This window comes from Callithrix jacchus, chromosome 18, assembly GCF_049354715.1.
Source record: "Callithrix jacchus isolate 240 chromosome 18, calJac240_pri, whole genome shotgun sequence".
In the NCBI taxonomy this organism is placed as follows: Eukaryota; Metazoa; Chordata; class Mammalia; order Primates; family Cebidae; genus Callithrix; species Callithrix jacchus.
In genome coordinates, this window is record NC_133519.1 from 13,812,627 (window position 1) to 13,840,587 (window position 27,961).

Consider the following 27,961-nt stretch of genomic DNA (forward strand, 5'->3'; position numbering starts at 1 on the left):
AGAATTCTACAGCGAATCTATCACAGTGCTCTAGCAAAGCATATGCTGAAAACTGCAGCTTTCAACCTAACGTCTAAATTTTAAAAAGTAGATTTCAGCAACAAACAAGCTCAGGGAGCTCAGCTCAAAAGTGAAATAACAGAACTATTCCTCAGATGTCTGAAAAGTCAGCCTGCTGCTCTCAGCCCCGCCCACTCGAAGGCTTAGGCAGAGCGTAGGGTGGCGGAGGTTCCTTGGCAGCGCCATTGGCAGTGGCATCATCATACGGGGGTAGCAGCACTGTAGTGTCATTGCTGGTGACATAAACCAGGACATCTGAGGAGTTCCTGCCATTGATGTAAAGGTAGCAGTTCCAAACACAGCTAACCAAGTAACCCTTAAAAGTCAGGATAATGCTAATAAATAGAAGAATAATGAAGACCAAACAGGTAGGATTCACTGACGTGACATCATCTCTGCAGGGAAAATTAGCACGCAGTTGTCCTATGTATTCCTGAATGGAGTTTGGATAAACAAGCACAGCGATTGCAGCCAAGGAGTTCACAGCAAAATCAAAGATCTTGTAACAGAGGAATGGGACGATCCGGGCTGCGTGTTGCTTGTATGCTCCGTAATTAGTCATAGCACATATCAGGATCATGAGGAGAGAAATCGCAATGGCAATGCACATGGTGGCATCATCCGTGAACTCAAAGTCACCTCCCACTTCAGAACTCGGAAAGTGATCCTGATCCGGATCAGCCGGGGCACTCAGTAAAAGCAACAGTACCATAGTATTGATGATCGCGTACCAGACACCGAGCTGGGTGGTGCCAAAGCAGACACGGCAGCACAGGCAGCAGCTTTTGGAGTAGAACCGCGTCCAGGGCGCGACCATCATCACTCTGGGCCCAGTGGCGCGAGCGCGCACGGGTTTCCAGGAGCGCCGACCGCCTCGCCCCGCCAGCTGCGCCTCTGCTGCGGTGTCCTCGGCCTCTGCGGCTCCGGGCCCGCTCGCCAGGGCGCCTGCAGACCTCGCCCTCTGATTCCCCCAAGAGGGAATTTTATAACGCCAAATGCCTATATCAAGAAGATATTAATAGAAAGATCTCAAATTAACAACCTAGCCTCACAGCTAGGAATTAAAAAAAAAAAACAAGAACAAACTAAACCCAAAGCTAGCAGAAAAGAAGTAACTAAAATAAAAGCAGAACTAAATGAATTGAGAAAAAAAGCCATACTGGCCGGGCACGGTGGTTCAAGCCTGTAATCCCAGCACTTTGGGAGGCCAAGGCGGGTGGATCACGAGGTCAAGAGATCGAGACCATCCTGGTCAACGTGGTGAAACCCCGTCTCTACTAAAATATACAAAAAATTAGCTGGGCATGGTGGTGCGCGCCTGTAATTCCAGCTACTCAGGAGGCTGAGGCAGGAGAATTGCCTGAACCCAGGAGGCGGAGGTTGTGGTGAGCCGAGATCTCGCCATTGCACTCCAGCCTGGGTAACAAGAGCGAAACTCCGTCTCAAAAAAAAAAAAAAAAAAAAAAAAAGCCATACAAAGGATCAGAGAAAGGAAAACGTGCTTTTTTGAAAGGATAAACGAGATCCATAGACCATTAGCAAGAGATCAAAATAAGCACAATCAGAAATGATAACGGTGACATTACCACTGATTCCACAGAATTACAAGAGATCCTCAGAGATATGAACATCTGCATGCATACAAACTAGAAAATCTAGAGGAAATGAATACATTCCTGGGAACACACAACCTCCCAAGATTGAGTCAAGAAGAAATAGAATAACAAGTAATGAAATTGAATCAGTAATAAAACTCCTAATGACAACATCAACAAAAAACAACCCTGTGTCAGATGGATTCACAGCCAAATTCTACTAGATCTACAAAGAAGAGCTGGTGTCACTCCTAAAGAAATTATTGCGAAAAATTGAGAAGGAACTCCTCCCTAACTCATTCTATGAAACCAGTATCATCATGACACCAAAATTTGGCAAAGGCCCAACAAAAAAAGAGAAAACTACAGACCAATATCCCTGATGGACATAGACATAAAAATCTTCGACAAAATACTAGAAAATCAAATACAGCAGCATGTCCAAAAGTTAATTTCCCAATTAAGTGGGCTTCATTCCTGGGATGCAAGGATGGTTCAACATATGCAAATAAATCCATGTAATTCACCACAAAAACAGAATTAAAAACAAAAACAATATGATCATCTCAATTGATGCAAAAAAAGGCATTCCATAAAAATTGAACATTTCTTTTTTTTTTTTTTTTTTTTTTGAGACGGAGGAAATGAATACATTCCTGAAAACACAACCTCTTATTACCCAGGCTGGAGTGTAATGGTGTGACCTCGGCTCACCGCAACCTCCACCTCCTGAGTTCAGGCAATTCTCCTGCCTCAGCCTCCCGAGTAACTGGGATTACAGGCACATGCCACCATGCCCAGCTAATTTTTGTATTTTTAGTAGAGACGGGGTTTCACCTTGTTGAACAGGATGGTCTCGATCTCTCGACCTTGTGATCCACCCGTCTCAGCCTCCCAAAGTGCTGGGATTACAGGCTTGAGCCACCGTGCACGGCCGAAAATTGAACATTTCTTCATGATAAAAGCTCTCAATAAACGAGGCATCAAAGGAACATACCTCAAAATAATAAGAGCCATCTGTGACAAACCCAGAGTCGACATCATACTGAATAAGCCTAAGTTGAGTGCATTCTGCCTGAACTGGAACAAGACAAGGATATCTACTCTCACTATTCCTATTCAACATAGTTCTAAAGTCCTAGCCATGAGAAAGAGATAAAATGCACCCAAACTGGAAAAGAGGAAGTCGAATGACCTCTCTTCACTGACAATATGATTCTATGTCCAGAAAACTCTAAGGATTCTGCCAAGACTCCTAGACCTGATAAACAACTTCAGCAAAGTCTCAGAAAACAAAATAAACCTACAAAAATCAGTAGCATTTCTATATGCCAATAATATTCAAGCTGAGAACCAAATCAAAGATGCAATTTCATTCACAATAGCCACAAAAAAATAAAAAAAAAAACCTAAGAAAACATCTAACCAGTGAGGTGAAAGGCCTCTGCAAGGAGAACTACAAAATTACAGAAACCGGCCAAAACACCCTAGTCTTCATCAACATGGTGAAACCCCGCCTCTACAAAAAAAAAAACTATAGAAACCACTGAAATAAAGCCACATACCTACAACCAACTGATCTTGAACAAAGTTGGTAAAAATAAACAATAGGGAAAGGGAACCCTATTCAATAAATGGTGCTGGGGAAACTGACTAACCATATGCAGAAGAATGAAAAAACTGGAACCCTGCTTCTCACCACATATAAAAATTTACGCAAGATGGATTAAAGACTTCAATGTAAGACTTTAAACTACTAAAATCTTGGAAAAAACCTTGGAACTACTCTTCTAGACAGGTTCTAGGCGAAAGATTTATGATTAAGTTCTCAAAAGCAATACAACACAAATGAAAGTTGATATGGGACCTAATTAAACTAAAAAGCTTCCACACAGTGAAAGAAACTAATAACAGGGTAAACAGACAATCTACAGAACGGGAGAAGATATTCACAAACTATGCATCTGACAAAGGGCTAATATCCAGAATCTACAGGAAATGCCAACAACTTAACAAAAATACATAAATAAATAACCCCTTTAAAAAGAGGGCAAAAGACATGAACAGACATTTCTCAAAAAAAGAAACAGAAGTAGCCAACAAACATATGAAAAAACTAATCATCAGGGCCGGGCGCGGTGGCTCAAGCCTGTAATCCCAGCACTTTGGGAGGCCGAGGCGGGTGGATCACAAGGTCAGGAGATCGAGACCATCCTGGTCAACATGGTGAAACCCCGTCTCTACTAAAAAATATACAAAAAATTAGCTGGACATGGTGGCGCGTGCCTGTAATCCCAGCTACTCAGGAGGCTGAGGCAGGAGAATTGCCTGAACCCAGAAGGTGGAGCTTGCAGTGAGCCGAGATCGCGCCATTGCACTCCAGCCTGGGTAACAAGCGCAAAACTCGAGATTGATCCAAGATGGCCGACCACTAACCGCTCAGGATTGTAGCTCCCAGTGAAAGCCCAGAGAACGAGATGACGCCACACTTTTGGACGAATTTTCGTCACTCACCGATCAGCCGATTACCAGTGGAGGAGCCCCACGGGTCACCAGCGCGACTCTTGTGGCCGCCGCAGCGGTTTGGCCGGCGTCTAGGTGCAGCAGCTCTTCATGCAGAGCCAACGGGACCGCTTCCCCTACTGACCGGAGTTTGGAGCTCCGGGAAGTCAGAGCCGCTTGTTGCGGACTCAAGAGGGAAGCCAGACCAGAGATTCCCGGGCAGAAGAGCACCATCAGTCTTACCGCTGCTATTTAGGCTGCCACAGTGGGTTGCTCGGATCCCAACACTGGGAATCAATAAGTCGGACGTCGACTCAGAAAACTAATTAGAAAGGCGGTTCATCTACAATGAAGGGAAAAAAACAGCCTAAGAAGGCCGTGTATACTCAAAATCAGAACCCATCAGCAACGGAACAAGCCCTGATGGAAAAGGACTCATCAGCAACCGAACAAGCCCTGATGGAAAAGGACTCATCAGTAACGGAACAAGCCCTGATGGAAAAGGACTGTGTTGCATTATCTGAAGTAGGCTTTAAAAGGTGGATGATAAGAAACTTCTGGGAGTTAAAGGAACTTGTTCTAACCCAATGTAAAGAAACTAAGAACTTGGAAAAAAAGGTTAGATGAAATGTTGAAAAGAATAGACAATATAGAGAGGAATACAAATGAACTTATGGAGTTGAAAAATACAACATGAGAACTTAGTGAAATATGTACAAGCTTAAACAGCCGAATGGATCAAGCAGAAGAAAGGGTATCAGAGGTCGAAGATCAACTTAATGAAACAAAACAACAAGACAAGAATAGAGAAAAAAGGATAAAAAGGAATGAGCAAATTCTCCAAGCAATATGGGATTATGTGAAAAGAACTAATATACGCTTGATTGGTGTACCTGAATGTGACGGAGAGAATGAATTCAAGCTGGAAAATACTCTCCAGGACATTATCCAGGAAAATTTTCCTAATTTAGCAAAGCAGGACACTATTGAACCCCAGGCAATACAGAGAACACCACAAAGATATTCCTCAAGAAGACCAACCCCAAGGCACATAATCGTTAGATTCACCAAGATCGAAATGAAGGAGAAAATATTAAGGGCAGCCAGAGAGAAAGATCAAGTTACCCATAAAGGTAAGCCTATTAGGCTTACAGCAGATCTCTCAACGGAAACCCTACAAGCTAGAAGAGAGTGGGGGCCAATATTCAATATACTTAATCAACAGAACTTTCAGCCCAGAATTTCATATCCTGCCAATTTAAGCTTTACATTTGAAGGAAAAATAAAATTTTTTAGGAACAAGCAAGTACTCAGAGATTTTATTACCACCAGGCCTGCTTTACAAGAACTTCTAAAAGAAGCACTATACACAGAAAGGAACAACCAGTATGACCCTTTCTAAAAATACACCAAAAAGTAAAGAGCATTAACATAAAGAAGAATTTTTATCAACAAAAGGACAAAATAGCCAGTTAATATCAAACGGCAGCAACCCTAAATTTAAATCGACCAAATCTCCCAATCAAAAGATACAGACAAAATCTAACAGTATATCCAAAGATATACATAGACTCAAAATAAAGGGTTGGAAAAAAAAACGTACCAACCAAATGGAGAGCAAAAATAAATAAATAAAAAGCAGGAGTTGCAATTTTCACATTTGACAAAATAGATTTCAAAGCTACAAGGATACAAGGATAAAAGGATTAATGTAATAATAAGAGATCTTAACACCCAGATACATAAGACCCATAATGAGATTTAGATTCAACGAGACAGAAAATTGATAACGATATCCAGGACTGGAACTAAGATCCAGAACAAATAAACTCAATAGAGCTCTCCATTTTAAACACACAAAATATACATTATCCACAAAATCTAACGATATATCTAAAGATATACAAAGATTCAAAACAAGGGGATGGAAAAAAACTCACTAACCAAATGGAGAGCAAAAATAAATAAATAAAAAGCAGGAGTTGCAATTCTCACACTTAATAAAATAGATTTCAAAGCTACAAGGATGCAAGGGTAAAAGGATTAATGCAACAATAAGAGATCTTAACACCCAGATACATAAGACACATAATGAGATTTAGATTCAACGAGACAACAAATTGATAATGATATCCAGGACTTGAACTCAGAGCCAGAACAAATAAACACAATAGAGGTCACCATTTTAAACACATAAAATATGCACTAACCACTTTAAACACTCAAAATATTGATCGGCCATTATTGAAACCCATTTTAGGAATGAAGTAATATTCCTTTTTCCCTCTTTTTCTTTTTTTCCCCTTCTTCTTCTCTTTTTCCCTCAAAAAAAAAAAAAGGATCAATGCAACAATAAGAGATCTTAATACCCAGATACATAAGACCCATAACGAGATTTAGACTCAGTGAGACAGAAAATTAATAAGGATATCCAGGACTTAAAAAAAAAAAAAAGAGAACCAGCCATACATTTCACATGGAAGCATAAGACAGTTTTAACTAAATAAGTGAAAGCTTTTCTTTAAAAAAATTAAAAAAAAAAAAAAAAACAAGCGCAAAACTCTGTCTCAAAAAAAAGAAAAAACTAATCATCAGAGAGATGTGAATCAAAACCACAATCAAATATCATCCCACACCAGTCAGGATGACTATTATTTAAAAGTTAGAAAATAACAGATGTTGGCAAGGTTGTAGAGAAAAGGGAATGATTATACACTGTTTGTAGAAATGCAAATTAGTTTAGCAGTTTGGAGATTTCTCAAAGAACTAAAAATAGAATTGCCATTCAACCCATCAATCCCATTACTGAGTATATACACAAAGGAAAAGACATCTGCACTCATGTTTATCAAAGCACTATTCACAACGGCAAAGACATGGAATCTACCCAGGTACCTATCAATGGTGGATTGGATAAAGAAAATGTAGTACATATATGTCATATATGTCAATACCACACAGCTATAAAAAAGAACACAATTATGTCCTTTGCAGCAATATTAATGCAGCTGGAGGCCATTATGCTAAGTGAATTAATGTAGAAACAGCAAACCAAATAGCAGAAGTTCTCACTTATAAATGACAGCTAAACCCTGAGTAGACACAGACGTAAAGATGGGAACGGGCCGGGTGCGGTGGCTCAAGTCTGTAATCCCAGCACTTTGGGAGGCCAAGGCGGGTGGATCACAAGGTCAAGAGATCGAGACCATCCTGGTCAACATGGTGAAACCCCGTCTCTACTAAAATTACAAACAATTAGCTGGGCATGGTGGCGCGCACCTGTAATCCCAGCTACTCAGGAGGCTGAGGCAGGAAAATTGCCTGAACCCACGAGGCAGAGGTTGCGGTGAGCCGAGATCGCACCATTGCACTCTAGCCTGGGTAACAAGAGCGAAACTCTGTCTCAAAAAACAAAAAACAAAAACAAAAAAAGATGGGAGTGGTAGACACAGCAGATTCCAAAAGGAGGAAGGGCAGAAAGGGCACCAAGGTTGAAAAGCTACCTAACAGGTTCCATGTTCACTATTAGGCCAATGAGATCATTAGCAGCCCAAGCCGCATCATCATGCAATGTACCCATATAACAAACCTGCACATGTATACCCTGAATCTAAAATTTAAAAATTTTTTTACAATGAGGCCAAAGAAGGATCCTTCAGATGGTCTCACTGTTTGAAACCAATGTGCTGGGTCTGCCTCTGGATCCCTTCCCCTGTGTCTGTACAATACCTGAGGAGTTTACTTGGGTACAGCAGGAGGTGTTGGCAACAACCAAAGGCCACTCTGCTCTGCCAACAGGTGATCTGGGCTGTTCAGGTGTTCACCACCAGCTCAGCTAACAAGTTCAGTGAGTCTCATTGGTCCTAAATAGCCCAGGTGGTAGCATTACTTATCACTGACATAGTCAGCGACAAGTTGGGTACCATTTTTCCCAGGGCATGTACACCTATGCCAGGTAGGAGGACACAGGCAGCAAAATGGAATCAGCTGTCAGAATGCCTTCCTGGCAGAGTATCTCAGGCAACCCTGCAACGTCGGAAGCCCTTCCAGCTCAGTGTCCTTTTGCACAAACACTTGAGGACCCCAAATTCCAAAACAGCATGCTCTATCTGATGATAACAGGTATTCTACAGTATACCCACCAAAGAAATATATTAGCCAAGGGAGCACTTCAAAGAAATATATCAGCCAAGCAAGCACTTCAAAGAAATATATCAGCCAAGGGAGCACTTCAAAGAAATATATCAGCCAAGGGAGCACTTCAAAGAAATATATCAGCCAAGGGAGCACTTCAAAGAAATATATCAGCCAAGGGAGCACTTCAAAGAAATATATCAGCCAAGGGAGCACTTCAAAGAAATATATCAGCCAAGGGAGCACTTCAAAGAAATATATCAGCCAAGCGAGCACTTCAAAGAAATATATCAGCCAAGGGAGCACTTCAAAGAAATATATCAGCCAAGGGAGCACTTCAAAGAAATATATCAGCCAAGGGAGTAACTTCAGTCGGGGAGCTGTCGTGAAAGTCTCCAGTTCAAATGTTCGAAGCCCATGTCTGATGTAGCCGTGAGTTAGGTGGCAGAGTACATTGCATGATGTGCCTACTTTCCCATGCCACTGATGATGTTTAAAATCTGTCTGATTGTGTGTCTATTTTCTAGGTAACCTGCACCAAGGCCATCACTCTCCAATCAGAACTACCAATGGCTGTTGGGACCCCAGTCAAACTGGCGATAGGCCACAGATGAACTATTCCAGAATGGAAATGCTCTGAGTACATGGGTGGCTGATTCAGCAACATTTTAGATCACAGGGGAATTTACAACTCTCCTAATACTGGAAGGAAAGCTCCTCCACCCCATGAAGAAGACGAAATTGTTACTGGGACAACCCCTAAGAGCTTAGGACAATCAAAACGTCAATCCTCTTCTTCTATATGTGGGCAAATTATCCTTCCCAGATGATTGCTCACACCAGGAAAGAACTACCAGTCCTTCAGGCCCTGAGGCGTGCCAGGTACAGTCCTGGGCAGGGCAGAGTGGCCCCAGAGAGAAGCTCATCTGGTACCTGCTCTCCCTACTTCTCCCTCTGGACAGCAGAGACCCTACAGAGGCTGAGGAAAAAGAGCCCAAGCAGGCAGGCCAGGAACGGCTGGCCCATCCACACCCAGGGTGGAAAACGGCTAAAAGAAGCACCTTCGTGTTTTAATCAGGGTCTCTTGCCTGGAGACAGCAGAGATCTGATTCTACCTCTGCCACTTGCCAGACTCATAAGCTTTGTCAGGTTTCTGAGTCTACTCATCTACAAACTGGAAATAGTAATTACTTCTCTCATAGGGTTATGAGGAATAAGTTACCACTATGTCTTGAGCTAAAAAGCAAAATCATTAACAAAAAATCATGGGCCTGTGTCAAAATTTTTGTGTCAATTCATTAAAAAGAGAACCAGCAGGGGAGACTTTTGAACTGGTTTGAAGGATATTAAGAATATAAAAGACTGTTAGAAAGTAACGCCTCGGATTCTTAATTTAGACACAAGACTAGATACAAGTCTTTTGACTTTTCATAGGGTGACAAAAACCCTAAGAGCTTTGGGTTTATCCTTTTGACCAGCCTCTAGAGCCACACTGACCTCTCTAGCAGAGGCAAACTGTCCTTCATCTGCCATGAATCGCTACCAGACTTACTTTGCTGTCACTTTTCTCCTACGTGTCCGATGAGGACTAATAGTGAGGACCTGCTTTTATCCAACAGACTCTAGCATGAGGTCGAAATATAAGCCGTCGCCATTTTGCCTTTCTCCAGGTTTGAGATGATTTATTTTTCTTTCACACTGACACATAGCTGGAGCCCGGTATGTGTTGGCAGCTTTCCCTCCCCTCTTCAGCCCAGTGGAATTTACACTGAATTCCCGCAGGCAGGAGGGCAGAAATGGGCTGTGTTCAGGACCCAGTCAAAAGTGTTCTGGTTCCCAAGTGGAGGGATCAACAGGAAAATCTTTCCCATTGGAATAAGGTCTTTTGCTCAGCCATTGTAGACTGATTGCCCAAGTCCAGATCCTCTCCATGTCCTTCAAGACTTTTGTCACAACCACTAGGAACACAGGTCCCTCGGGCGAAGAACTTGGAAGGAGAAGCAAGATTTCAGACAGGTCATCCTTACAGGACCCAGAAATCATAGTGGCCGGATCTGCTTCAATTGGTGAGCCCAGCTCTCCTTTGTGGGCTCAAATGTTGCATGAGATTTCCTGCTAAACTACATATTTCTAAACTTCCCACTCCCTTGTTCTTCTTTTGTAGCTGGGGAAACAGGAAACAAAATCCCCTTGCTCTGTCAGTGGTTTCAGTAATGGGCAGAGTCTTGTTTGTAAATCATCATCTCCAAGCCTGCGTCCTCTGCGAAGCTTCCAAGGCCTGCCTCTCTCACTTTTCCTCTTCTCCAGATGGCCAGTGCCAGCTGGGTCATCTACCCTGCCCAGCTGTGCAACTGTTGACCCAATTCTTCACAACCAGTGCCCATCACTTACGGTGAAACTCCAAAGGGCTGAGCCACCTCCCCCTTCTGCTGAGCTCAGAGGAAGCAGACTTATTGGACTCCCAAGCAAAGGCAGGCAACTGAGAATAGTAACTCTCCCCAAAAGAAGGCACTGACAGCAAGTCCAACAGTGCACTTTCAAGAGGAATCAAAGGCACTGGGATAGGTTGCCCCCCACCACCTTGACACACACACACATATCACCACCACCACCATCAGTGTGGATAGCCGAGAGGCAGAAACGGGGTGCTCACTCCTTTTACATGCTCCTATTACTATCTTTTCTCCCATGAGATCCCCTAAATGTTGAGTTGACCTGAAATGTGGATTGGTAAACCCTGGAACGTTTCCCACCTTTTTTTGCCTAGGCCACATTTGGTCCAGCTACTCACCTTTCAACCACGTGTTGGAGAAAATCACACATACATCCCCGTGGTGCCTCTCAGAGCTGCATAATCTCCGTTTCTGCAGTGTGGAGTATATTCCACACTCCTGACTTGAGTAGAAGCACTGGCTTGAAGGGATGGATAGATATCCTTCAGCAAAACTGAAAAGAAAGCAATTCAATGCCTAGGCCTTCCTCCCTGCCCCGCAGAAGCCCATCTCCATATTCTGCTGACTAGATTTTCCCAACCCGTGTTAGGTCCCAGTCTTAACGTTCAGCTGACCGCCAACCATTTTCACTAATATGTGAGCTAATAGCAAATAAAACTGGTCGGTAGTTAAAACGTTGGTGAGTAAGGGCTTAAACTGTTACCCCTCCCTGTTCATCTGCGCTTTATACGATTAAGGTCTACTACAGGAAAAAGCCCAGTGACCTGAAGTGTGTAATCTTCGGCACTGGAAGTCAGTTAATCGAGTGGCATTTTGCTAGAGGGTGGGAAAAGGGTTTTCTCCTCCTGAAATCCTAGGAGATTGGTCACCTCCTCTTCTCCTCTTAGGCATGAAGCATGTCTAGCTTCTCCAAATAACCCCTCCTCTCCACTACCCCAGAGTTGGCTTCCTCTCTTCAGCCCAAGATCCTGGGGTTCCAGGCACAACAATTATCCCAGCGAGGGTGGAGGTCTCCGTGCTGTATTTAGTAACTCTCCTCACAAAGAAGCAATTGACAGCAACTCCAACAGTGCACTTCCAAGGGGAATCAAAAGCACTGTGATAGGTTGCACTCCCACCCTGACACGTGCACACACACACACGCACACGCACACACACATATGCACAGACACACACGCACACACACGCACAACCCACCATACGCCACCATACGTGTTGGTAGTTTTTTCTCCCCTCTAAAGCCCATTTGTATTTAGACTGAATGCCCCAGGCAGGAGGGCAGAAAATGGGCTGAGTTCTGGACCCAACCAAATTGTTCTGGTTCCCAAGTGGTGAAATAAACAGGAAAATCTTTTCCATTGAAAGACAGTCTTTTGTTCAGCCACTGTAGACTGTGTTTAGGTAATGGCTGGGGCCCTTGTGCAGTGCAGAGGGACACCAAGCAGCCTCCATCCTCCATGCCAGGGCGTATCCCCAGCTTCACAGAGCAGGAGGGCTGTGGAGAAGTGTGGGCAGTAGGATAGAAATTGATTTAGCCCTTAGCAACAACGTATGTCCCCAAAAAGCATCCACCCAGCCACCCAAAACAACAATAGCCATAAAAATCTTCCACCTTTTGGCCAGATGTGGCATGGATCACAGCTGTAATCTCAGCACTTTGGGAGGCCAAGGCAGGAGGATCACTTGAGTCCAGGAGTTTGAGACTAGCCTGGGTAACATAGCAAGTCCCAATCTCTACCAAAAAAAAAAAAAAAATTAAAAGTTAGCCAAGTGCACTGTCTTATGCCTATAGTCCCAGGTACTAAAGAGGCTGAGGTGGGAGTACTGCTTGAGCCCAGTTATTAGAGGCTGCAGTGAGCCATGATCACGCCATGGTACTGTAGTCCAGGTGACAGAGCAAGACCCAGTGTTAAAAGAGAGAGAGAGAGAAATACTTAGCCTTTTGTTACTAAAAACCAGTAAACAGGACAAGTGTTCTTAACCTTTTTGAGGTGTCTGGGCCTTTTTGAGATTCTGATAGACACCGTGAAGGAATGTTCTCACTTAGTACGTGCCCTCAAAATGACGCGATCAACTTCAATCCAATTTCAGAGATGTGTAGACAGACAGGTTAAGAACCCTGGTTTAGTGATTCTGGTGACAGCTTCCTACCTTCTTAAGCATCACTAACACCATTGCCCCAGCACCTAAGTGAGGACAACAGAAAATTCCCCACAGTACAGCATGAAAGTCCAGTTTGGGGTTATGTTCCTGTCAAAAGGTGCCCCTTCATTTTCTTCTTTCTTTTTTTTTGAGACAGAGTTTCGCTCTTGTTACCCAGGCTGGAGTGCAATGGCGCGATCTTGGCTCACCACAGCCTCTGCCTCCTGGGTTCAGGCAATTCTCCTGCCTCAGCCTCCTGAGTAGCTGGCACATGCCACTATGCCCAGGTAATTTTTTTGTATTTTTAGTAGAGACGGGGTTTCACCATGTTGACCAGGATGGTCTCAATCTCTTGACTCGTGATCCACCCACCTCGGCCTCCCAAAGCTCTTCTTTCTTTTAACCCCCATCTCAGAGAAGAACCATTCATCTTCTGGCCTTCCCTTTCTACCAGGCCCTTGGAAAGTTTTTTTAAAGATAATTCTCTGGTCACCAAAGCATAGAATCCCACAGGGCAACATTTGAATAACCTATTCTTTGACTTAAGTTTTACTAATTTATTTTCCTATTTGTCCATTCCTTTATTATTTAAATGAGTTGGGAGGTTGGGAGTAGAGAGGGAGGAAAAATTTTCAGAATCCCCAAGGACAAACTATAGAGGTGGGGCCAGGTGTGGGAACTATCCTATTAATGTAGAACTCTGAACGTTGTCCACCTACATCACACCACACACAGAATCAGCCACACACACACACATACACACACACACACACTTCTATGTAGCTATCACCCTAATTTTCCAAGAGCCACATCTAAGACATTTAGTTGGAAACTAAAATTTAGCTTAGAGAACAGTATGAGTTTTTCTTACACCACCCTGATCCCAAATCCCTATTTCAGAACTACTAGTAAAATCATCAGCTACAGTGTCATGGACTTTTAGAATCCTCAAGCCTCAAATCCATGGCTCAAGAGAGTGGGGCTGGAAGGGAGTGTGGGACAGAAGCCAGATGAGGGGTAAAGCGGGAAAGGCTTGTTGAGGGGAGGCAGATAACATAGGTTTACTTTTCTTCCTTTGAGTTTTCCAACCCTCCCTCCACCCTGAGGGACCTCATCCCACAAAAGCATGAGCAAGAGAGGCTTGAGGTATTGATGACTTTATTATTCTGCAGGTACATGTCCAGGGGCCCAGCCCCTGGGCCCAGTAACTCAGCTACTCTTTGTGGCTGTCTTTGTGGGCTTGCACGCCCACCTTTATCACCAGGATGAGGAACTCCTGGAAGTTAATTGCATTGTCGCTGTTGATATCCAACTCGTTGAACCAGGCTTCTGCAGTCTTTTTCTGTCAGGATGGAGGAGGAAGAAGCCAGAGTTTAAAGATCTCAGGGAGAGCCAACGCAGGGCCATCTACGCAGGGCAGCAGGGAGGACCAGTGGCCCAGGGCACCCCCAGGACCAGGCAGAGATCCCCCACCACACCCAGCCCCTCCTCACTTTTGTGTACTCAGGACACTCGGTCTCTAGCAATTTCTTCAGGTCGTCCCTGTAGATGGCGTGGTAATTCCCCTTTATCAGGGAGTACTTGTGGTAAACCTCGATGAGGGAGTTCAAGGCTTTCTCCAGATCGGTCAGCATGGTGCCCACGGACTTGCCTCACCTGAAAGACAGAACCCTCTGGGGAATCCCATGGCAGGGAGTGTGCCTCTGCCCAGAGCAGAACTCAGAGGGTTCATGCCCCAAGCGATGGCCTTGTCCTGGGCCTGCACTCTCCAAATAACCCAACGAGCAGATGGCTATGGCTGTGATGGGAACGGTGGATAACAGACATGAAGGGTGGAAAGGGGAAGGGTCTGTTCACACAGAGCCATGTGCACACACACAGGCCTTTCCCCACCACCCCACCCTCTGCCCAACAAAGCTCCAGCCTAGGAGACATGCGCCCTTGCCCACTGGAAGGTGCTGGGGGACACTCTTCTTCCTTATCCCTGCCTCACTCCCCACCACCGGGAGTATCTTTGCTCCAGACCTCCCTGAGCTTTCTCTCTCCTCTCTCTGAAAGGCTGCTCCACTTCCCTGACCCTCCCCAAGAGAAGCCCAAAGTGTGGGGCCAACCCACACAGCCCCACTTACCAGGTCTTCTGAAAGACAGCTGACAACAGACATGCAGGGCTGAGCTGCAGCTTCCTTTTATAGCGGTGAGGCTGGCCAGCGCCCACAGCTTCAGGCCATCAGAGACAGCTGCTCCCTGCCAGCGTTGCTACAGTCTCTGGTTTCTCAACCAGGTGAATGTGGCAATCACTGTGCAGAATGAAAATTTGGGGTGGGGAGGTAGGAGAAGTGTAAGGAGGAAGGCATTTATTTGCTGGGCAATTGTGTCCACAAGGAAAAGGCAGGAAGGGGGGCTCTTTTTCTGGGAAACTCCTATGCCCTCTCCACTCGGGATTGCTAATCCCCTGCATTAATGGTCAGGCCATACATCCCTGAAATTGAATTGAAATTGAATGCATCATTTTGAGTGCATGCACTCAATGAGAACATTCTTCCATGGCTTCTATCAGAATTTGAAAGGGTCCAAAGACAGCAAAAGGGTTGAGAACACTTGCCCTGGCTGCTGGATTTTAGTACTGAAGACTATTGTTCCCATTATTAAAAACCAAGGGTGGGGCGCGGTGGCTCACGCCTGTAATCCCAGCACTTTGGGAGGCTGAGGTGGGTGGATCACGAGGTCAAGAGATTGGGACCATCCTGGTCAACATGGTGAAACCCCGTCTCTACTAAAAATACAAAAAAATTAGCTGGGCGTGGTCGGGCACGCCTGTAGTCCCAGCTACTCAGGAGGCTGAGGCAGGAGAATTGCTTGAACCCAGGAGGCAGAGGTTGCGGTGAGCCGAGATCACGCCATTGCGCTCCAGCCTGGGTAACAAGAGCGAAACTCCGTCTCAAAAAATAAATAAATAAATAAATAATAAAAACCAAAACCGTTGTCGTTGTTGTTTTGGTTGCGGGGGAGGTGGATGCTTTGTGGGAACATGTGTTGTTGCCAAGGGCTATATATCCATTCCTACCCTGCTGCCCACACTCCTCCACAGCTCTCCTGTTCCGTGAAGCTGGGGATGCACCGTGCCCTGGGAGGTGCAAGCTGCCTGGGGTCCCTCCACATCGCACAAGGGCCTGAGCCATTGCATGAACACAGCAGGGAGCCTTTCACCCTCCAACATGAATGCAGCTCTCTCTGGATGTGAACACTTGGGGACCCAGCACAGTGCCCAGCACACACAATAACAGCAGCCACAATCACTGATCAGAACAAATCATGGCAAAATACTAGTTAACACTCACTGGGTATTTCCCATGTGCCGGGAACTACTCTAAGTGCTTTATTTGCATTGCTCCATTTAATTATCACACTAATCCGATGATGTATGTACTATTATAATGCCCATTGTACAGATGAGGAAACTGAGCCCCACAGAAAGACGTAGTAATTCCGTGCATTAAATGATTGAGTGACTCATGATGTGATGTGACAGCATTTACTTCCTGTTCCTGCCTGTAATGCCTTTTGTCCCCGTAATGTCCTCCTGATCCTTCCTCACCCAGCTCAGGACCACCAGCTGCTCTAAGTCCATCCCTGATCCCCCTGACCTCACGCCATCGATTCGGAGTTCATTCTTCTCTCCTCCATGCTAGCCAAATCCTTATCCGTCACAGCACTGGCCCTGCTATGTTACGAGTCATTTGTCTATTGTCTGTCTTTTCTTTGGGACTAGGAGACCATTCAGAAAAGAAATCACATTTCTTTTCACAACCCTAGGGCCTGGCACCTACTAAGTGTTCAATTAATACTTATTGAGGGGATAAATGAATACAAAATTGAGTTTGGCCTTTCCCTCATTCAAGGCAGAAATTCTCTTTATCATACTCAGCCATTTTAAATCATTTCTAGAAGAAGGCAGGGTATAAATGCATCAACCAAATGCAGTCTAACTTCCTTGACAAAAGGTGAATCAAACTCTGTCTGGGAAAACAATGTCATTTCGGACATGACAAGTTTTCAACCCAGGACCCGCCCTTAGTACCCATCATTCACCACGTACTGTCCTAGGTGACCTGGCGTACCAGCACCTGCCTCAAAGCAGCACACCGTATTTGCAAAGCGTTTTGCATCCACTGACTCATTTGATATTCCCAGCAACCACGTGATGTGAACGTTACAAGAATAATTATCCTTATTTGGCAGATGGGAAAACTGAGGTGCAGGGAGTGACCCCAGGTCCTTCCCTAGGTCCAGTGAGAAAATCCTGAGTGGTAACCTCCTCCCCACACCGTGTGCAGGCTGACCAGCAAGATTGTGAAATGTCACCCCGTCCCCAGAAACAGCACCCCTGGACACACAGCCTTGGGTGTTTTGGGGACAGCAGGAGACAGACCTTGCAGCAAAAACGTATCAGGACTTGGGTAAGCACATGGGGGGAAAGACAGAGGCTGTAAGCAGCCTGGCGGACGTGGGGCAACCCAGAGGGAACGGAACCAGCTCGTGTTTACAGGAAAGGGCTCATTCCCTACGTGTGTCCCAACAGACCTGACAGGCCCATCCCTGAGGCCAAGGAAATGAGGACAGAGCAGACAGAGCTGGTGAAGAAACCCCCAGAAGGGGGCAGGAGAGGGGCAGGGAGGGCTCAGCTGAGTGCCCCTGCTTCACACTCGATGCCGGTAGACCGCAGCCCTTCTTGGCTGTGACTGGTGTTCCTCCCCTGGGCCTGGAGGAAGAGGGGCCTGAGTAACCCAGGCGATGGTCTTCATGCCCCTAGACAGTCACCGCCCTGCGGGAAGGAGCACAGATCTAGGTTGTCCATTCCAGCCCCACAGGCCCCAGTCCTGAATTCATTCCTTCCCCAAACACCTGCTGAGCGTTTATGGGGACACTGAGGTCCTGTCTCTGTGGTGAGTGCAAAACCAACGCAGCACTGCAGAAGCTGCCCCTCCGCAGGAGAGAATGCAGAGGGGAATTGTTGCGCCCGAGCGAGTCAAGGAACGAGCCACACTGAGATTGAATTATGAGTCCTTTATTATGCCGGCGACCGAGAGGTGGCTAACACCCAAAATTCTCTCAGCCCCTAAGAAAAAGTTAGGTGGTCTTTTACACCCTAGTTTTGAAGGGGAGGGGGAACCTAGCTGAAGCCAACTTTTCACAAAAGCAGAGTAAGCAAAAAGTTAAAAGATAAACTGGTACATGAGAAATAAAACAGTGCCAGGTGCCAGGAGTAAAGTGTCACAAAAGACATACAACTTATGTAATGGGGGCTCTGGGCAATGGACAGCACCTGCCCGCATTCCCAGGCTCTGACGGTACCACTTAACTCGGCCCCTTATCCACAAATGCATTCCTGGAGGTGCCCAGCGTCAGCCCACCCCAGCTACATGCCACAGTTACATACTTAATGGTGGGAAAATAACTAATACGAAGAAGCTAAGATGGAGTCTGTCCGGCTCAGGAAGCTAACATAAAGCCTGAACAGCTTTTGGTCTGAGGAAGAGAGAGTCAGCTGTAGCTGGCAAAAAGCAGGTTATCGCAGAATGGGATGCAGACGTCTCCAGAGGAGGGGAGGGCCCAGCTGGGTCTGGAAAGGCAAGCTAAGCTGATGGCAAGTGTGGGAGGGACAGCAGGCCAGGCCCGGAGAAGCGAGGGCCAATCCTGCCCCAGAGCCGGACTGATGATAAAAGGGTCTCCGGCTCAGCTCCAGGGGCCACCCACCATGTTTGGCGCAAAGGCCCAGGTGGAGAGTAAAACAGACCGAGTTTCTTAAGTTACCCTGAAGTCCTGTGCACAGGTGATGGGTCACCTCCTATCACTCTCAAAATCCATGGTTTCTGTCTCAGTAAGCTCAGGACACTGGTTCCCAAACCAACTCTCAGAAAACACAGCCCACTAAAGTGGGCTCTGGCAGATCCTGAAGGCAGAGGAGACCCTCCTCAAGGGCTTCTGCATTAGATTCCTGGGGTCCCAGGGAGAGGAGGAGGAAAAAGAAACAGAGCAAGGGCAGGGGCAGGTCTCAGGTGGGTGGGATCAGCGACACGGGGGACTCAGATCGGGGGTCATGAATAGCCCTGAGTCAGAGTAACTCACATCCACCATCATGTTGTAGGAAAAAACCAGACCCAACCCTTCTCTCCTCCAGAAAGCCTTCCTGGTTGACGGTCACCCAGGCTCCACTCATTGTTCTTCCCGTGACAGGTGTCTCTGGTTCTGCCAGGCTGAATTGTTAGCTCGGCTCCTGTCAGCGTCTGACTCAGCATGCATAAACCCAGCACACAGCCTTCCCTGCAGACTGACTCCCACCCCAACACCGAGGTCCCATGCCGGTCGCCAGCCCCCAGAACCTCCACCTCCTTCCGGATGCTCCTCTCCCGAAGTCTGCCTTTGACGTTCTGCCTGTTCTGATGCCTGCTCCCTCCCTTCTGTCCCATGCAGCTGTTTATCGGCTCTCCAGAGCCTCTGGCCAGGCTGTGCAGGTCCCACTGTCTCCCTCCACCCAAACCGCCAGCACCAGCTTCCTAAAACACGGAGCTGGTCCCAGGGCCCTCGCCCCTTTCCCACGCTTAACCACTCAGGATCCCTTACTGAAAGGATGAAGTCCAAATTCCAGTGCTCAGTGCTCAGGGCTCAGTGCTCAGGGACTTCCAGACTCCTAACGCACCCATTCAAGCTGACTTCCTACTGTTTTCTTCAGGAACGCTCATTTCCAAGCAGACTTTCTGTTGCTCCCAGATATACCTTATACATTTCTACTGCTGTTCCCTCTGCTAGGAATGCACCTGCCTCCTGATCCTGATCTCTTCCCAGGCTCAGCCCCTGCCTTGCTCACTGATTCGTGGGGCTCTCTTTCAGAGCAGGGATGCCATCGGGTGGGCACGTTAGTTCACCCCTACCCCTGTGCTACCACTGTGTGGTGGGGGAGTGAGTGACCACGGGCCAGGCCTCACTATCTCTACAAGAGAGACTCTTTCTTCTCAGACAGAGCACTGCAGGTAGGGACCGTCTCCCCCATCAGAGATAAACTCCCTAGAGGAATAAGCTGTGTCTCCCCCTCAGACAGGGGCTTCCTGGAGATAGGAGCTGTGTCTCCCCTCTCAGACAGGGGCTCCCTGGAGATAGGAGCTGTGTCTCCCCCCTCAGACAGGGGCTTCCTGGAGATAAAAGCTGTGTCTCCCCTCTCAGACTGGGGCTTCCTGGAGATAGGAGCTGTGTCTCCCCCTCAGACAGGTCTTTCCTGGAGACAGGAGCTGTGTCTCCCCTCAGACAGGGGCACCCTGAAGGCAAGGGCTGTTTCATCCATCTAAAACAGATCTTTCCCAGGTTTGGACCAAACCTTCTTTTTCCGAACTGTAGGTGAAGCCTAGAACCAAATGCTGACACGTCCTTGGAAATATGTGTGAAATTGCTTTATTCTCTCTCACACTGTGTCCTTTCCACAGTCATGTACCCACATGTGCACACACAGAGAGACGCACACAGACACACAGAGCTGGGCTCTCCAGCCAGGTCACGCCTCCTCCCGGGTCAGGCTCCATGGGCAGGAGGCTGCCTGAGCCCGTCTAGTAGAGGCTGTGTTGGGCGCAGTGGCGGGCGCACAGCTGCCGGTGGTACTGCAGGTGGTAGTCCTTTACCAGTTTGCCCAAGACGTAGAGGAACTCGTCGAAGCAGAGCTGGTCGTCCTTGTTCTTGTCTGCTGCCCGGAACAGCTCTGTGATGTAGTACGGCTCCTTCCGGCCCTGAGGAGTGGGCAGAGGGTCAACCACCCACCCCAGCACGCAGACCACCTGCCAGGCTCCCCACGGTCCGCTGGGAGGGGATGGGGTCACTGTGGCCTGGCCTGGCCTGCAAGGGCTTACAGGAAATGACTCCTCACCCCAGTAGTCAGTGACTAGGACACCGAATGCTGCAGTCAGGACAAGAGACAGGGGCATGGCCGGTGCCCCCGTAACAGAGCCTGGAGCTAGCTGCATGTGTGCAGACAAATGAGGTAAACTGGGCACCGTTGATGACTAACTGCCTGCAGTCCCCAGGCAGCACTGGCACCCCAGACGCACTTCGCATCCACCGTCAGCGGCTGTTTACCCCTCTCTTCACTCTGCAGACTCCTCTGGAGGAACGACCCAGCCAGGGCTTCCTCAAGGCAGGGCAGTGCCTTCCTCCACACCAGGAGCTCTCCAAGAGCAGAGTCGACCTGGCCCTTGAGTCTGCATCCCCAGCACTGCTGCAGGGCTGTGCCCAGGGGGACGGAGGTTTGCATGCCTGTTCATCTGCTCGTGCATCTGCCCGAATCAGAAGCAATTCCCAGGCAGATGCACAGCATGCAAACCTCTGAGCCCCTGGGCGCTGGGCCCCCATAGAGCGCAGAACGAGGGAAAGGACAGAGCCAGGAGCCTGGGAGTTGTCCAGGTTGTTCCGAGGCAGGTGGCCCAGCGGTGGCCCTGAGGGCTGAGAAGTGGGGATGGTAGAGGAGAGGAAAGAGGCATTTGAGGCAGAAGGAAGAGCATGAGGAAAGTCAGGGCCAGAGCACAGCAGGGGACAGAGCAGGAAGAGACAAGGCGGGCATCGTGAGCACTGGGCAGGGCGGGTGAGGCAGCTTTCAGCAAGATTTGGCTGGTGGGCATGAGGACCCCAGTGTGAAACCTTAGAAAGCACTTGGGGGAAGCAGCTGCCGGGCAGCTTTGCAGCCTCTCTCTCCCCTCAGGGCCCACCCCTGCCACCTGTTCCCGTGATCTTAACTGCTCCACAAAACTGATTACCCAGAGAGGAGCTGGAGGCTTCCTGCCTGGGGCAGGCTCTCCAGGATTCCCTCACCTCAGCCCACCTTCCCCAGGGCTGCCTTCTGTGCCCAGGTTCTGTCCCCAAGGATTCCGTGCCCCCGGTGGGGCTGTGAGCCCCACGAGGTCAGGGTCCAGGCCGTTCTGGCACGGTTTGCCCTAGAAAGGACTAGGTTTTCTGGAAACAGGACCACCCACAATCACCGCCCCCTCACTCCATCCCTCTCTAGATGCAAGGCTGTCCCCTCAGGTGCTTCCCAACATTAGGCAGGGGAGATGGGAAGTGACCGAAGGAGTCTTCCCGGAAGGAGTGGCCTTGAGTCAGGATGGACCAGAAGTCCTCTGGAGATGACAGTCCCGAGCCCCCGGGGCATGGATAAAGAGCAGCACCCCACAGACACCTTTGCAGGCCTTGTAGTCCCCAAGGAGCCCAGTAAGCATGGGTCTGGGTCTGATGACAAAGAAGATGGGCAGGGCCTGAGGAGCTGTCTAAGCCTGGATTTGGGTCCTGGGCCTGTCCAGGTCTGAGAAGCTCTGGGGACAGGAGGTAGAAGGGGAGGTCATGTTTCCTACCCCCACCCCACCCTATTCCACCCTGGTTAAGGAGGCCACCACAGCCCCCGCCATCCTCCCTCCAGGCATGGGGGCAGGAGGGCCAGGCTTGTGCAGCCCAGGAGAAGGGGCTGAGCTCAAAGGGCTGGACAGGTGGCATGGGTGAGGGGCAGAGGCATCCACAGGTTTGTGGTTAGGACTGAGTTTTAGGAATCCACTAAGTTTGGGCTGGAGTGAGGCTAGGCAGAGAGCTCGGGGACAGGGAAGGACAAGAAACACAGCTGTGTTGGGAACACCCCTCTGTGGCCACAGATCCCACCATCTCCTGAATTAAAGATTCTCAGGGCCAGGCACAGTGGCTCACACCTGTAATCCCAGCACTTTGGGAGGCCGAGGGGGACTGCTTGGGGCCAGGAGTTGGAGACCAGCCTGGCCAACATGGTAAAACCCCATCTCTACTAAAAATACAGAAATTAGCCAGGTGTGATGGTGGGCACCTGTAATCCCAGCTACTCGGGAGGCTGAGGCACGAGAATCACTTGAACTTGGGAAGCCGAGGTTCAGATTCTGTCACACACACAAAAAAATCTCATAGGAGACAGTGCCCAGTGTAATACCCTCACTATTCGCTTTCGACACTCACTTGCCACCCCAGAACCCACCCTGTACCGGTGCCCTGGCCCCACTTGAACCCCCACCCTGATCCCAGACCCTGCGCACCAAGCTGTCCATGAAACGGGGCACACTGTCCATGAGCAGGGCCTGCAGCTCCTGCAGGGACAAGGTCTCCACGTCGCCTTGCCGGGCCGCGTACTGGTGGAAGCAGTGGATGATCTGGAAGAGAGATTCCTCCACTGGGGTGTCTGTCATGACGGCTGGGCCCTGGCCCCAGGCAGGGGGCAGAACTGGAGATGTGGGGGTGCAGCCACAGGGGACAGTGGAGAGTCTGAGAAGAGAGAGCAGTACCTGGTCCCAGCTGGTCCACAGCAGATGGTGCTTCCTCCAAGACCCTTCCTCCCTCTTGTACCTGCCCACATTCCCGCACCCGGTCTCAGGCCGCCGGGGTTCCTATACTCCATCTGACCCCTTGAAAACGTGACTCAAAGTCACTGCCGTGCAAGAAGCTTTCCTGGAAAGTCTCAGGACAGGGCTCCATCCATCCTCTGGGACTGAGGGCCTCCTGGGCACAGGAGCTGCCTCCTCCTCCCTCCAGCCTACCCCAGTTCAGCAGTGGCCTGCAGTCCAGAATGAGGAGAAACTTAAGGACTCAGGCAAGACAGGGTTTGGGCTGTTTTCCAATAGAAATATTTTTAATATTTTTAAACCCTTGAAAAGGCAGAATCCGCGCTATCATAAACTGTCTTGTGCAGCAAACAGAATATTAGAATCACTGCCCTATGCAGAAAAGCCCGCCCTGCCCTTGAGCCGCTGTCCTGCTTCCCAGCTGAATCCATAGACAGCACACGGATCCTGCCTTTGCTCCTGCCGCCACCGCACTGTGCCACCCTCTCCAGAGGAAGTCCCCATGCCATCAGCACCATCCCTTCAGCCCTCACATCCAATGGCCCTCCTGGAGCCTCTGCGCAGCCTCTCTGGGTTCTCTGATGCCTGTGACCCCCCACTCCTCGCCTCCTATGGAGATCCTGATGAGATCCCCCTGTCAGGTCACCTGAGCTCCCTGGACTCTCCAGATAGGAGTCAGGACAATGCTGCTTCCGCTGCCATGGTGCCAGCCAGGGACCCGGTGAGCACTTTATGCAAATCATCCCATATCCCACATAACCCCCACAAGGGTCACAGGAGGCAGGCACCATTACCCCCATTTTCCTAAGGGGGAAATGAAACCCAGAGAGGATAAATAATTTCCCCAAGATCACACAACTGACCCACCTGGAGCTGCGTTCAAACCCACGTCTTAGTAACAAGCCCAAAGGCGTGCTTTCAGCTCCGGTCCTAACCCCCCGTCTCGGGCCACAGTTGTGCTGTTAAGATGCCCATCCACGCTGTGCGTGTTCTCCAAAACAGGGAAGCTGCCCACCTCTGCTTTTCAGAACCTGCACAGACCCCACACAGAACCCACTCCCACAACTCTCTTGGAAGAGGCACTGACCTGTCAGTGTTGGGACGAGGTTCCGAATCCATAAATCCAGCCTGTAGCTGATCCCAGAGATACCCGACAGCGCTCAGGCAAGAGGCAGCTGTGGGAGCTGGGAACCCATCACCAAGCCCCACACCCCATCCACCCTCAGCACCTCCAATTCTGGCAGCCTGTGTTTGTCGCTTCACATGTCCTTCTGCAGCAGGATGGAGCCTTATAATTGCATTCCTGAGATGACATCACAACACTTAACTTCCTAAGATTAAGGTTCTAGGGGCCCACTTCCCTGGGATCGGGATCTGAAGCATCTAAGAATCACAAAAGGTCCCATTATCTGTCTCCTTCCCTCAGAGCTCATCCTCCCAGCTCCAGGGCTTGGGTGGGGTCAGACACACACTTAACTACATCTCCCTGGGATGTCCTCCCTCAATTAGCGAACCCCCAAATTCCACTGTCATGAAGCACATTCATTCCTTCATTCATTCAGTAAATACTCTTGAGTACTTACGGTGTGACAGACCTTCTTCTAGGCAATACGCATGAGATGCAGGGCCAGCTCACAGGGTGGGGATGTGCGAGGGGACAGTCACACACTGTCACAAGGCACATGCAAGCCAACTGAGTGACACAGACAGGTGCTTGGGACACACAGGAAGGAACACCTTCCGCCTGGGGAGTTGAGGGAGACTTCCTTAGGGAGGTGATATTTCAGCTGGGACTTGAAGAGACATTTTGAGTTGCAAGGAGGACTGGAGGGCCAGGAGGTCCAGACAGAGGACATGGCACAGGCAAAGGCCTGGGGGTGGAAAGAGCATGACCTGCTCAGGGGATGGAGTCCCCAGGGTGCACATGAGAAGTTGGAAGGAACAAGGCTGGAGAGGCAGGAGGGAGACAAGATCCGAAGACCCCATGCCAAGCTACAGTTTCAACTTTGTCCCATCCAGCTCATAGTCTGCAGGTGGAGACAGACATCTAGCCAAAACTCCAAGCTACTATACTTAGAAAAGCACCGCAAACTTGGTGCTAAGCATGCATCCCCCACCTCACAACCCCTACCACCGGGGCCAGGGTAAGACTGCCATACACAAACAAGGAAGGAAGCTAATAGAGGAATTTTTAAATGATTTGGGTGATGGATGGAGGTGAAAGAACAGGGGTAGAACCAAACTGTTCATCAGCAAATCACCGACTGCAATGTAGAAGTGACCCTACTCTGAGGGGGCCAGGCCTGTAGGCTCCACATCCCTACAGATGGTACCTGGGCCCTTGAGTGACAGGTGGGTCCTGTCTGCCACCTCATCCCAACACAAAACTTCTCCCAGCCGGCCCCTTCTCCTTGGTCCCATTTCACCCCACACAGCTCCCTTGGGAGGGCCTGCACAGGCTGATGACTGAGTCTTCCAGAAGGGGGCACCAAACGATAGGCCACTAAACCAGATCTCCATCTACCCATCCCCGAAGGTTGGAGAGAAAATCATAGGTAGATACTGAAGCCAACACCTTTTCCAGTTTGCTGGGTGAGACTTCATTGACTTTACATAATGCCTTCCCCAGCAAACAAGTGGTTTATCAACACACTTTAATGTTTCTAAACTAAAAACATGGCTTGAATTTATCAGCCTTGCCAAGCTAGAGCCACAAAAACACTGTATTGAATTCTTTGGTTCAGCCGTCGTTCCCCTGGCAATTTATCCCAAAACAATTAATTAAGCAGAAGTTAGAAAAAAATTATCAGGAAAATGTCCACCACTGCAGTATCTATAACCAAGGAACAAACAGAGCCGTGTAATGAACAGACTTGGTATATTCATATGGTTCACCCTTGGACAATTGCTGGATAGTAGCTTGTTGTTCGGAAGAAACTTCATTTCTGACCTATGGCTGGGAATGGTGGGGCAGACTGCACTCTTCTTCACCCTAGCTTTTGTTCACTCTGGGACAAAACGTCCCCCTACACCATGCCAATACCCAGGGGTGCACAGCTGTGCTGTAGCTGCACGTTTGACTCAATGTTATGCTGTGGACAGCTCACATGCTTCATGAATGCTAGCCTGATTGTGAGTACGTAGCGATCATCTGTTCGCATGTATCAAAATTTGTCTTATGAATCCATTATTGTTAGACATTAAATTTTATTTATACATTTTAATGTCAACTCTTCCTTGATGTTTATCAGAATTTTGCCATGGGTTAGGTGCTAGGTGCGCCTCTGCTAGGTGCTGTGGGAGAAAGGGGACAGACATGAATTGAATAACATTCTGCCTTCCAGCAACTCATAGTCTGTAGGTGGAGACAGACATCTAGCCAAAACTTCAGGTACTGTACTTAGAAAAGAACCACCAACTTGGTGCCAAACATGCATCTCCTATGTCCCAACCTCACCACCTGTGGCCAGGGCAAGACTGTGATCTTGACAAGCACAGCCTTCGTGTCTTTCCGGTGTGTAGACCAGTCACTGAAAGCAATGCCCTGTGACATACAGAAGCCACTACAGCAGCAGAGTAGCACTTTCTGGTGAAATTGAGAAAGGAGGTTACCCGAAATTGGCCCTGAAGCACTCCCACCCACGCTCCTGCCCACACGCAGGATTTTAGACACCTCAAGGATTGGAAAGACCTCAAGAAGGATAATATTCAATTTCTGACTAAGAGAGCAGTGGGGCAGCATGGAGCTCCCAGGCCCACTCCGGGTGCCCACCCTCCCCGCACCCCACGCTCACCCACCCGACAGCGCTCTGGGCCCTGTCGTTTAGGGTTTCTGTGGCAGTCGCGTTATTTGGGCATGGCTGATCAAATAATTGGCCACTGGGAATTGAAGCCCTCCCGCAGCTGCAGCCGTTTTCTGGAGGCCCAGCGTGGGGCTGAAAGCTCAGTCCTCTAATCACATGGTTGGTTCCTCTGGTAACCAGCCCCATCCTGCAGCTATCTAGGGGTCCACCAAGAGTCACCTCATTAGCACAAACTCAGTGTGGCTGGAGGAGCTTGTTATGAATAGCAAGGAGCTCCCTCATCCCTATCATTCAGGAAATTCCAAGGGTTTCAGAGCTCAGTGTCAGGAACAGGGACAAAGACCAAATGTCCATTTCGAGTCATCACAGGGATTCCATGTGTATATGAATCAGGATTCACTTAATTCCCCATGACTAAAAGGTAATTGTTTTAATTTGTTCCTGTTTCTACCAACTCCATTAACAATTTCATCCCCAATATACGATTTTGTGCAGTGCTCTCTGGTAGGCCTTGGAGAGAGAGAAGAATGCAAATGAAATAAGAAAAGACTCTGCCTTTCAGAAGCTTTTGGTGAAGATCTCTTTTTCAAAAAGCTATAAGATTGCTGCCCGACGTGGGACACACAGCCTAAAGAAGGGCGGGAACCGGCAAGGACGGCCCAGCCACGTGGAACCCTCTCCCGCAAGTCGAGGGCCAGATGTGTGCGCGGTAGCGCCACCGTGTGGAAGCTTGGGGAACAGAAAAACAATTCTCTGCGCTCAGGGCCAGTTTCACCTGAGTTTCTGACTGAATGATCATTGCCAACTTGAAATCTGGCTGAACAGGTAAATTTCTCAGGGTACTCATGGGTCACTTCCCAGCACTGTCTGTGTATGTGGCCTCTGAG

General features: G+C 48.4%; 2 protein-coding genes and 1 pseudogene across 2 annotated transcripts; all 3 read right to left on the reverse strand.

The window, feature by feature from the left end:
• Window positions 1–176: 176 nt before the first annotated feature.
• LOC100386973 (lysosomal-associated transmembrane protein 4B pseudogene) lies at window positions 177–980 on the reverse strand (annotated as a pseudogene).
• A 13,047-nt stretch (window positions 981–14,027) lies between these two features.
• Window positions 14,028–15,153, reverse strand: S100A8 (S100 calcium binding protein A8). Its single transcript, XM_008984424.5, is given in 3 exon segments — window positions 14,028–14,228; window positions 14,380–14,559; window positions 15,016–15,153. Coding segments are annotated over 3 exon segments (342 nt in total). The 5' UTR covers window positions 15,049–15,153; the 3' UTR covers window positions 14,028–14,099.
• Window positions 15,154–20,313: 5,160 nt separating this feature from the next.
• Window positions 20,314–24,536, reverse strand: LOC100385901 (protein S100-A15A). Its single transcript, XM_035279893.3, has 3 exons — window positions 24,359–24,536; window positions 22,969–23,194; window positions 20,314–20,658 (listed from the first exon to the last, which is right to left on the reverse strand). The coding sequence occupies exons 1-3, from the start codon at window positions 24,388–24,390 to the stop codon at window positions 20,482–20,484; spliced, it is 435 nt and encodes a 144-aa protein (XP_035135784.3). The 5' UTR covers window positions 24,391–24,536; the 3' UTR covers window positions 20,314–20,481.
• Between the last annotated feature and the right edge of the window lie 3,425 nt (window positions 24,537–27,961).